This window comes from Lynx rufus, unplaced genomic scaffold (genome assembly GCF_022079265.1).
Source record: "Lynx rufus isolate CCGP_SWC_20201006 ecotype Redwood Valley unplaced genomic scaffold, mLynRuf1.p SCAF_2, whole genome shotgun sequence".
Taxonomy (NCBI): Eukaryota; Metazoa; Chordata; class Mammalia; order Carnivora; family Felidae; genus Lynx; species Lynx rufus.
The window spans coordinates 62,552,017-62,564,054 of record NW_025814834.1 but is presented as its reverse complement, the minus strand read 5'-3'; the positions used below and the strand labels follow the sequence as shown (position 1 = coordinate 62,564,054).

The 12,038-nt window shown below is 42.0% G+C and overlaps 1 protein-coding gene across 1 annotated transcript in view; it reads left to right on the top strand.

Annotated features, from left to right (window-relative positions):
• The window catches only part of MYO3B (myosin IIIB), a 406,696-nt gene that overhangs the window by 271,035 nt on the left and 123,623 nt on the right, over nucleotides 1-12,038 (top strand). The window contains exons 27-28 of the mRNA XM_047084875.1: nucleotides 136-298; nucleotides 1,667-1,747. Coding sequence (XP_046940831.1) covers nucleotides 136-298; nucleotides 1,667-1,747 — 244 coding nt within the window. The remainder of the gene's footprint in view (nucleotides 1-135; nucleotides 299-1,666; nucleotides 1,748-12,038) is intronic.

Genomic DNA, 12,038 nt, shown 5'->3' with positions numbered 1-12,038 from the left:
AATACTGGCATAAAACACGTCACTGTAAACTTATTTAAATAATGGTTTTAATATTTTTATTAAGAATACTCTGGAGTAGACTGGGTATCTGTTCGGGAGCCCATATTTAATGCTAAAAGTAATATCTCATTTCAGGTTTTTCTCAAATATTACCATGTTGAGCAGTTGAATTTGCTGCTACGAGAAGTCATAGGCAGAGTGGTGGTGCTGCAGGCATATGCCAAGGGGTGGCTTGGAGCCAGGAGATACAGAAGAGTCAGAGAGAAGAGAGAGAAGGGGGCCATTGCCATCCAGTCAGGTAAATAAATGGTCCTGAATCTTGGCATTTCATCAAGCACTCAGGCCGCTCGCCGGTTGCTTTTCTCAGTGGCTTCTTCTCTTCCTCCTACCTTCCCTTCCCTTCTTCTTTCCTTTCTTCCTTGCTTCAGCAAATATTTATTGAGTGCCTATTACAGACCAGTCCCTGGGCTAGATGCTGGGAATCTAGCCATGAGCAAGACTACCGTGGTCTCCGACCTCCACATAAGCAAACAGACGTCACAACACACCGTGATAAGTGCAAGATAGAGGCACTGTGAAGTGGGAAGAGGTAAAACCCAGATCGCACGGACATGTGCCCCTTCTCCCAGATGACTGATGTGTAATACACACCTCAGGCCCATCACCAAGTTCTCAACATCAGAATCACTAACGCCATTTCCCAAAGGCTTTTCTAGCCCAGACAAAGCTTATAAACCTAGGGAACAAATTGCTCGGCTCTCCCCTATGCCCAGCCCATCCAGTGTCTCTTTCCACATGTGTGTGTCATTTGTGTTACAAACAGCATCTGAGCTCCTGTGCTGTTGCTGAGTGGTTATGAAAGCGTCAGATTTTGTACATAGTGGACAGTTTCCCTTGTGCCCTCATAACCCAGAATCATGTCGTTCACTCTGGACTTCACGACCACACTCAGCAACACCGAAGGCTGTGATGCTAACGGGAGGGACAAAACGGCGAAGTGGTCATGCTCCTGGCGGGCAGCTGAATGCCCCAGTCCTCTTTCTACAGGACTCAGCACATCCCCAGAGGTTTCCTTTCTCTTTCTCTTATCCTCATCCATTTCTTTTGCCTTTCTACCGTCTATTTTCTTCTCTCAAAGCACTGTTCTTAGCACATGGTTCACTCTCCCCAAACACACATGTCATGCTACTAATTATTCCCCTTGACTCCCATCGTTATTTTTCACTCCTTCAAATTGATGTTCATACCTTCCTCCCCAGTAAAAAAAAATTGGGTAGGGCAGGCTGTTCAGTTCTTTCCCACCATCTCAACAAACCACCCTACCCCAAGTCCTGAAAATGGAGCTTCCTCTGTGGGTTGGAATGACAGGGAACCACCTCAGCTGGGATGGAGGTCCCAGTGATTCATAAGTAGATTCCAGGGTTCTGGAAACTCACTGCTGGAACAAAAATAACTCCTTCTCAGAAGCATCTTGGAAGCCGAGCTAAGAGTACAGAGAGGCCTCTCTTCCCCCATCATCGCTCACGTATCTCTGCTCATTTTGTTCAGGGAGAAAGCAGGAGGGAGGAGAAGAGGGGTAATAGATTGGAGGGAAAACAGCTTATATCAATTCTCTGGCACGTTCTTAAATTAATGTCATTCCTAGCACATGGTTTTATATTTTTAGCCTGGAGAGGATATGATGCTCGGAGGAAATTTAAGAAAATAAGCAACAGAAGGAGTGAGTCTGCGGTTCCTATTCAAGCAGGTAATTAAAACATCATTTTCATAGCGTCCACTTGAAAATATTCTGTGATTAAGTTCATATGAGTTTAGGAAAACTGAAAGGTTAATAATTCAGGAGCACTGGAATAGAAGGTAAAGTCCTAGTGGGGGTTCTAGTCCTTGTTCTGACACACCCCCTGCGTGATGATGGCAAGGCTGACAGTGAGCACTTACTGCATACTTGTGGAAAGATGCTCAAAGTAAGTCCTGGTTTATAGAGAGGGGACCTGCGGCACAGAGAAGTGAAGTAACGTGTCCATAGTCACATGGCTAGTCAGGAGCAGAGTCAGCATTTGAACACAGGCAGATTGGACACAGTCAACTTTACATACTGCCAGCTGAACAAATTCCTTTCCTTCTTGGAGTCACATGTCCATCGTCTGTGAAAGGAGAGCACTGGCTAAAGTCTGGTTAAGTCTGGAAGGTGTCTAATTACCTTGGAATTTCTCTGATTATATGCAAGGCCCATCTTTCAGCATCACAGAGATAAGAATAGCTCAGGGACTTTCCCAGCAAATGGAATTTCCCACACCCTGGCCTGTTTGTGACTAGGGTGGTCCTCTGCACCACCCCCCACCCCCACCCCGGGGTAAGCTGTGGCTCAACTTGGCCTGGCTGCATGAGTGCTCTGAGCTCTGCTTCCTGGCTCGTCTGACCTGTCCCTGGCTCCTGGATGGCTCTGTTCTGCAAATGGCAATATCCACGGTGGCTTCCAGGCTGGGTTCCCTTCATCATTTGAAGCTCTATAATCTAAAGGAGGCTCTGGAAGAAGTATGCTCCAACATGCCTGGAGCTCTGACAGTGGAGACAGAATGAAAGAGAAGGGGCTAGTCCAGTGGACTCCACAGGCTCAAAGGATAAGGTTTCAGATACTGTTGCCTTGAAGCAAACTCCTTAGTAAAACAGCTGCCAATCTTTTTGAAATGGTCCGGCCCAGAGCCTGACTCCAGGAACACTTGTCAGAACTCTCTTAGGCCACTGTAGAGGCCAGACATCTTCATTCAGAACCAAAATATTTGGAAAGAAGGGGGCATCATTTAAATGCAAATGTGTAGCTTTTAACACCATCCCCTAGGAGTTTTAAGCTCTACAACTTCAAAGAGTTCAGGAAGAAGGATGCAATTGTAGTTGCAGCTTAAGAAAAACAACTCAAAGTGCATTTGTTCCCTATTGCCCACCTCCACTCACCACACCACACACACCCGTCTCCACCCCACCCCCCAAAGTCTCCTGGACTGATTTCAGATCCTGCAGTTTGGCCCAAAGCCCAACATATGTTTTAAAATATAAACTTTGGGTTATATATTGTTGATCCACTGAGTCCAGTGTGTAGGATCATAAATCAAATTTTCCCTCTCTGAAAACGATCTTTATGGGCTTCCCTGTTTGCACTCTGTTATTGCCAAGTAAGGGCTGCATGAAAACACAGACAGGTTTGCTTCATCACCGGATCAGGTCAGTCATGATTGCATCGTTCCAGTAGAGCACCAGTGCGGTAGGTGCCATGGAAGGATAATCTTGTTTGGTGGAACCAGAGAGAACACATCTCTTTAAGGTACTTCTGTTTTTTTAAAGCTTTGCAATCACCCCATTTTTTAGCCTGGCAACTAGTATTCCTCCTTATCAGGTGGCATCGGGAGTCTCCAGGGACTTTGGCAGACATGAGGATGTTGAGAGTGGTACTCAAGCCACCCCTCCCTCTTAGAAGTCATGTGGCAGCCAGAGCAAAAGCAGGCAGAGTCCCTTTGCCCTTCAGCCAACACAGGAATCAAGGTGCTGGTTTTGAGTTAGCAGAAAAGATGCATGGGGAGGGTAACAGCATTTGCAGTTTTATTGGCAGTTTACTTTTACTTGAGAATGTTTTCGGTATCTTTATATCGGAAGCCATGGTTGTGTTGATCTAAAAAGCAAAGCCAGCTCCTTCTAACTTCTCTGTTTTGGGGTGTGTTCTTCTCAAAGCATAACCTTCTCATTACAAGCTCTTCTTCACCCCACGAGAATATTTCTGGGCAGAACAAGCCCCAGACATAGTGCTTCCCTTTCTTGTGAAGCCTGCAGGAAGTGACTTAGAGATGTTATCATAGACAGCCATTCTGATTGTTTTTGAAACTTATTCTCTAATTTTTTTTCAACAAATCATTTCATTGGAAATTTAGATTCTATGGAATGCGTTTCTTTGTATTTCAAGTTCTGGCCCATAGCATTTTTTTGTGGGTAGCGTTGCTAAGATATGTTATATATTTTTAAAAGAGCAGCCCTTGAAATTTAGGAAGCATTTGGCCTACATGTTGCTACAGACCAGCGCATATTGAAATTTGTTTGCCTTTCATCTCCTTCCCAATAAAAGCAGCCGCACAGCTTATCCCTTTAGCTTCCTCAGAACTTCCTTTCAGAATTCCCGATCTATTACGGCACATTCACATACCAGAAACAAGATGCCTTTTCATGCTGTCAACCTTTTTCATCTGAAATGTAAATTAATTCTTGCTGGTATGCCTTGACAGAGATCAAAGTCGGGGTATTAACCTTCCTGGGCTTTCTCTGGGAATCCGTCCCCAGGACCGGGCTGCTACTAAGAGGCCAGTGTCCCTGTTATAGGGCCCTCCTCCAGGAAGCCCTCGGTCTAGGAGCCACCATTTCAAAGGTACAGCGTCGTTTTGTAACTGACCTCATCATTACTTTAAACTAGGTGAGAAATGATCTGCCTGGCTAATTCTTGAAAGAGAGAGAGGGAAGGAGGGAAGGGGATACACACACACACATACATACACACACACACACACACACACACACACACACACACACACACGAGTCTGTTCATTTTAATTGTGGGCCCTTCACTCAGATTCCCGGAGCTTGTTTAAGTGGTTTTGACAGCAAGTGATCTCGGTATGGTAGAGGGAGGGACAGGGCTCCAGATTGGAAACCTCTCCCCTTGCTCAGTGGGTCATTTCTTGCCTGTCAGTCTTTGAGGTAGGCCACATTTGCATTTTCAAAATAAACAGATGCCTTTCAAATACATGAGCTGGTGGTCTAGAGATCTCTGTGGGCCCAAACAGTTCACCAGCCAGTGATCAAATGCTGGAAGAGAAAACAAACGGAAAAAAATACCCTAGGTACATGCTCATCCAGTTCCTAAGTGTATAACATTGCACCAGCAATAAAGGGCCTTTATGAGATGTGAGGAATCTGGAGGAGAGAGAGCTAGGGATCCCAAGCAAAAGTATAGTATGTCATTTTCCCTTTTTTTTTTTTTTTTTTTTTGCTGGGGTGAGAGCAACTTTGAATATCATCTTAGTGAGAAATGGCATGTTTCGTGTGTTTTTATTAGTTAATGCTAATAATAGGCTCTTGCCAATGGAAAACATTCTTTTAAACACCAAAAAATTTAAAATTACATACTTTTTAAATCAGGTAAGATTGAAAACGTATTAGTTTTCAGAGAGATGGGATATTCTAAGTAAAAAGTAACAGTTATATGTCATTCCCTTACTAATCTATTATTTTTTTAATGCACCCTTAAGTGTCAGAAAGTGGATATAACTAGATTTAGTCAAATAAAAATGCACACATTCCTCAGTAAATAGTATCAAAACACATAACTTGCAGGCGATTCATAAAAGGTCTACAATATTTCATTCTTTAAGTTTTTGAAAGCATTGGCCTTAAAATTCCTCCTCTAATTCAAGATCTGTTTTTTAAATGAGAGCAAAGTGGTGGGCCTCCCATCTTGGAGGGGAAATGCCTCAAGTAGGTGACAGTGGAGCCCGAGGGGCTGGGAGCAGAATTTCAAAGAATGTCTCCGGAAAGAGTAGGCTCTTCCAGCCCCCACTCCAGTTCTCCTCCCAACCCCCAGAAGCAGGAAGAGCCCATTGGTTTACAGCATATTTTCATCTAATTGCTTCAGTGCAGTGGAAATTGTTTTCCCTTTCTCTGTGTCCTCTGATCAGCTTCCTACTTACTCTCCTCCTTGGCCCTTCCAACAACACAGATAAACGATAGCCATTTCTCCTTCTGATGCTTTTTTGGGGAGAATGCTTTTTGGAGCATCAGCTGTGACTCTGGCAAGACTTAGGTTTCCTTGAGCCTGTGAACAGGCATTTTATTTTATTTTTTAAAGTTTATTTATTTTTGAGAAAGAGAGAGAGAGAGAGAGAGAGAGAGAGAGAGAGAGAGAGAGAGAGAGAAGACATGCCAGTAGGGGAGGGGCAGAGAGAATCCCAAGCAGGCTCTGCACCCTTAGCACAGAGCCTGATGCAGGACTTCATATCATGAACTGTGAGCTCATGACCCAAGCCAAAATCAAGAGTGGAATGCTTAACCCCCTGAGCCATCCAGATGCCCACGAACGGGCATTTTAAACTGGATTCAGCTGGAACTGCTGGGTGCATCATATGATACCGGCCAATGAGAGTTGCTTTAAATGCTGCTTCCAGAAGGGAAAGCAAGCATCATATCCAGATAGGTTCCGCACACTCAGATACATTTCCAGATAGCAGCCTATCAGAACCTGTTTAACTACTTTTAGAAACTTGACCCTACTTCATAACAAAACCAAATTTTTAGTATTTAAAGCTGCTTGAACTTTTAAACCTCTCTGGGAGTAAGGCCTCCTCCTAGCCTTTTCTAACTTTATTCCTTTAGCACTGTTGGTGAATTGGCAGTGACTGGGTGGTTGTAGTAATTTCCTAGAACTAGATTTCTGGAAATATCCCTAGGTGTGCAGGACAATTATATTTTAAATTTGGAAATTTCTTTCTTCCTTCACTATTTGTTAAGTATCTACTTTATGCTGGAGCTACCATGGTGAATGATGGGATTTGATTTGGAGCATCAAATTTTCATTCTCTGATACAGAGGGCTATAAAATATCCTGTCCCCTAGAGAGATGACGTTTGTATAAATCAGGTACTCTATATTATGCCAACACATATTGGGAGGAAATTCTGTAAAAATTCAGTGTAATACAATGAGCCAAAATCATTATAAAATATAGCTGAGGATTTATATTGAAATAACCCATGTTTCTTGAAGGTAAAAATGATCACAGAAGATATTTTTTCATTCTGACAGAGCTGTGTGTAAGCAGATTGTTGATCACAAGCCAAACAGTAGAGGAAGGTCAAGTGAATGTACCATTGAAGGAAAAGGCCCACTTTGAACTAACAAAAGGAAAACAAGCACAACCTCTTTCATTCCTCTCCTTTCATTGCTGTTTGCCATTGTATCACTATTCCATTGTTTCTTGACTCACTCCATTTCTGTCTCTTAGATTCCTGATTATTTCACACACACACTTGCCTCCTCAAGATGTGAGGAAGACAGCTTCCAAACTCTTCCTGTCCATTGGGAAGGAACCAGCTACCTCTCCTTTCCTGGTGTTTTAGGTCATATCCATTCGAGAGTAAAGCAACATCCAGAGGAAAGTGTTAACTGGTGTATCCAGGCTTGAGATGAGCTATGAGGTGCACACTAGCTCCACTGCCTTCTAAACCTTTGTTTAACAGAAGACAGAATGCCTTCAGGTTTATGCAAGGGATCTTGCCCAGTCCATCTGCACATGGCCTGGGTTTCTCTAACTTTGTAGGTAAAAAAGTTGGGACTAATTTCTGACAGCTATAGGCTTAACATTTTGGAGGGGGAAAATGTTTGTGGGGACCAGTATTGTGCTTTACTTGGGAAAATGTGCATTGTTTATGAACAAGACATGTGCAGAGACATGTATGACATACAGGACAGGACATACGGAGCTCCCCTGAAGCTTGGCTTAGAGGAAGTGGTATATAGCAGAGAGAAGGCCTGACCTGCAGCTTCAAGGTTTCTGTTAAGAAATGGCCTCTGCCAAACCTCACTTGGGCACAAACAGTAGAATTCTTGCCATGAAATGACTTGGGACGCAAAGGAACGTCCTTTGCTATGAAATCAAATAATTGTTCGTGTTTGAATATAATGCCCACAGGGCAGGGTGCTAGTCACCTAATGCACAGAGAGGACACTGCAAAGCCAATGTGGACTTGGGGTCTGCTAATACCTGATATCATGTTGATGTGGCACAGAACTGTGCTCAAGGTGAACCTTTGGTGCATCTGTACCAGCAGGACTCAAGGTTAAAATTTCAGAGGAAGTCCATGAGTGCTTCAATTTCGAATCATCTTTTCCATGCTGGACCTCATATAGAGCTCCAGAATCTGGCTAAAAAGAGGTGCTGCCCAAAATGGCATCTTTACCACCTCAACCTTGAGTGAAGCAACATGATCATGATCAATAACACACTCAGGTTGCCTTTATTCTATGGAATCATAGTTATTTAGGCTATATCCACATAATAGTAAAGAAACATTAGGGGAAAAAATGAACTGCTATGGCAAGAGTGATTGGGCTTCTTTTCCTCAAAAGACTCCTGTGTGTCGAAAGGCAAATTTTGTTTTTCCCTTTAACAGATGAAACAGAAGCACAGGGAATTTAAATAAGTTGTCTCCCCTTATGTGTTATGTGAGCTTAAGAATTGGCAATCAAAGCCCTCTTCTGAGTCCTCACCCAGTTCCCTTTTCAGTAGACCACACTCTACGATTGGTTTCCATCTTGGATATGGCACATGGACATAGGGTACCAGCTTTTGGAAGAGCTCTATATACCAACCTAAGCAAGTGGATTTTGGAATCAAAACAATTGACTTTAACCAAAAAACCCCAAAAATCTGATTTAAAAATGGGCAGAGGACCTCAATGGAAAGAATACATGCTGATGGCCAATAGACATATAAAAAGATGCTCATCATCACTAATCATCAGGGAAATGCAAATCAAAAGCACAATGAGATATCACCTCACACCTGTCACAATGGCCAAAATCAAGAAGACAAGAAATAATAAGTGTTGATGAAGTACATGAAGGAAAAGGAACTCTGGTACAGTGTTAGTGGGAATGTAATTGGTGTAGCCACTATGGAAAACAGTATGGAATTTCCTCAAAAAATTAAAAACAGAAATACCATATGATCCAATAATTCCACTACTGTGTATTTTCCCAAATAAAGTGAAAACACTAACTCAAAAAGGTATATGCACCCCTATGTTTACTGCAGCATTATTTATAATAGCCAAGATATAGAAGCAACCTAAGTGTCGATCTTGCCATTTGCAACAAGACAGATGGACCTAGAGAGTATTATGCTAAGAGAAACAAGTCAGACTGAGAAAGACAAATACCATATGATTTCACTCATATGTGGAATCTAAAAAAAACAAAACAAATGAGTAAATAAAAAGTAGAATCAGCCTTTAAATACAGAGAACAAACTAATGGTTGCCAGAGGGAAGGGGTATAGGGAGATGGGCCAAATGGGTGAAGGGGAGTGGGCTTTTAGGTGTAGAATGATTAAGTCATGGGAATAAAAGGTACAGCACAGGGAATATAGTTGATGGGATTGTAATAATGTTTTATGGTAACAGATGGTAGCTATAGTTGTGGTGAGCATAGCATAATGTATAGAGATGTTGAATCACTGTGTTGTACGCCTGAAACTTCTGTAACATTGTAATTCCACTATACTCAAATTTTAAGAAAAAGGAAAGAAAATCAAGCAAACAGGGCACCTGGGTGGCTCAGTCGGTTAAGCGTCCAACTTCGGCTCAGGTCATGATCTTGCAGTCAGTGAGTTCGAGTCCCGCGTTGGGCTCTGTGCTGACAGCTCAGTCTGGAGCCTGCTTCAGACTCTGTGTCTCCGTCTCTCTTTGCTCCTCCCCCACTCACACTCTGTCTCTCTTTGTCTCTCAAAGATGAATAAATGTTACAAAAAACAATTTTTAAGAAAATCAAGCAAACAAAAGCAATTGACTTTAATTCCCAGCTATGCCATAATTTGTCATATGGTCTGGGGAAAAGTACTTAACTTCTGAGCCTTAGTTTCCTCACCTATAAAATGGGACTCATTAAGGCCTAATTCTCAGGACTGTTGTGAAGATGATTACAAATAATATATGCAAAGCATCTTGCATGGTACCTAGTACCTGGTAGATATTCACTAAATGTTAGCTCCCTCTCTGTACTCCCTTCCCAAATAAGAACTTCACTGGGAAAAATGGTCTGTATAGTACTCTCTCTGTATGTGTGTATATATATATATATGTATATATACCTACATCTATGTAAGTGAGCATATATATTATAACTTCAAAAAGATCAAACTATTTCTCTCACTTTTGGAGGAAAAAATAGTACCTGTTAAATCTTAAATATAGTTACAATAAAACATTTATAAGAGAGAATATTCCATGGTGCCTGGGTGGTTCAGTCAGTTAAGCGTCTGACTCTTGATTTTGGCTCGGGTCATGATCTCCCAGTCGGGATCTCACAGTCCTGAGATTGAGCCCTGTGTGGAGCTGAGTGCAGAGCCTGCTTGGGATTCTCTCTCTCCTTCTCTCTCTGCCCCTCTGCCACTCATGCGCGCTCTCTGTCTCTCTTTCTCTCTCAAATAAAAAAATAAAAATAAATAATTTTCCAAATCTTAACTTATGTCTTGCTTATCTGACAGGAAAAGTTAAAAAGCAATAATATCATGTGAAATGTTTCAGGTGGTTTTGTTGTTTCTGTAAAGAGCTGTGCTCCATAATGCCAAGAGCTTGATTCATTTGCGTAGAGAAATTTTTTCACTCACCTCGACATTGTTAAGATTTAATGGTTTAGTATGCTACTGACATCATTTCCCCATTCACTGGTTTGAGGCCCTTCTGTAACTCGTTCTGGAAAATAGCAAGTCCCCTGCTCATCCTCTTCCATGAAGTCAGAAACTCTAAAATCCAGGAGTTAAATATCACCCAGATTTGCTGCCTGCTGGTGTGGAAAGCAAGTCGCCTTTCAGATGTCTAAGGAGTTGGAAGATCTCAGTGTGCATATCATACTTAACCCACGGTGACGGGTGATTGGCAGCATAACAGCTGAGCGACAGCCATTTGGCTGGGAGTTCAAACCCCAACACGAAGAGCCATAGCAGGATCATGGCTTGATTTGCTGTGGCCGTGAAGTCTAAATCACCGAGCACAGAGGTGGAGGCAGAGGTGACAGCTGGTAGCCATTCTCATCAATAAAGTTGTGACGGTTGAGATGTACAAGCAACCAGAGCCTGCTAATTTCATAGACTTTGAGCCAAGTACTTAGTGTCAAAACCAGCTATGGTCAATGATACAAATGGCTCTGAAGGGTCCCTCGTCAGCAGCAGGGCTCTCCCCACCAGACTCTTTCTTCCTAGTGGGTGAGAAGTGATTGGATCCTGCTTTCCAGGAACAATCAGTTTGAGAAGACCTTATTTTTTTATTTTTAAGTTCTGGTGATTTTTTAAAAGTCATATTTATTGAGGTGTAATTTATATACAATAAAACACAAACAGTTTGATAAAATTGGATGAACACATACAGTCAGGTAACCCCCTCCACAATCAAGAAAAAGAAAATTATGAAAAAGCTCCCTCATGCCCTTTCTGTCACCATCCCTCCCACACCCTTAGCTCCTGGTGACCACCAATGGGTTTTCTGTCCCAATAATTATGCCTTTTCCAAAATGTCATAAAAACAGAGTAATATAGTACATAGACTTTTGTGTCTGGCTTCTTTCACTTAGCATAATGCTTTTACAGTTCATCAGTGTTGGTGCATTTAACACTAATTTGTGCTTTTTCATTGCTGAGCAGAACTCCAGAGTATAGATATACCACAATTTTTCCAATTACCAGCTAAATGATATTTGTTTCCAATTATTAGTGACAGTGAATAAAGCTGTTATAAACATCCAGACCTTTATCTTTTTAGGGAAGACTTACAGGAAAGTAAATAACTTTGATTTATGGGAAACAGGAGCTGTTTAAGCTGGAATGATCCTAGAGGTGGGAGTTATTTCCTTCTTGACTAACAAACGGTAACACTTGTTTTCCTAACATGTTATTTTTGCATAGCAATTTCCAGTTTATACAAGGCATTTTCACTCACCTTATTTTTGTAATTATCAGACTAACCCTGAAAAGTAGGTTGGGAATCTTACCCCATTTTACAGATGGTAGCTAAGAAACACTGCAGTCAAGACTGCCTCAGTCCTGATCTGGTATCCTTCCCCCAAACATTTTCTGAACAGGAACATCCTCTCTGTGCAGAACACTCTGCTAAATGCTTTTGGGGTGGTCACAAAAACAACATCAAAATTATTTTTTTTCCCAGTAAGAGGGGACAGTCTGATGCTCCACATCATATGTCAGCAGGAAAATGCAAATTAAAACAACAAAATAC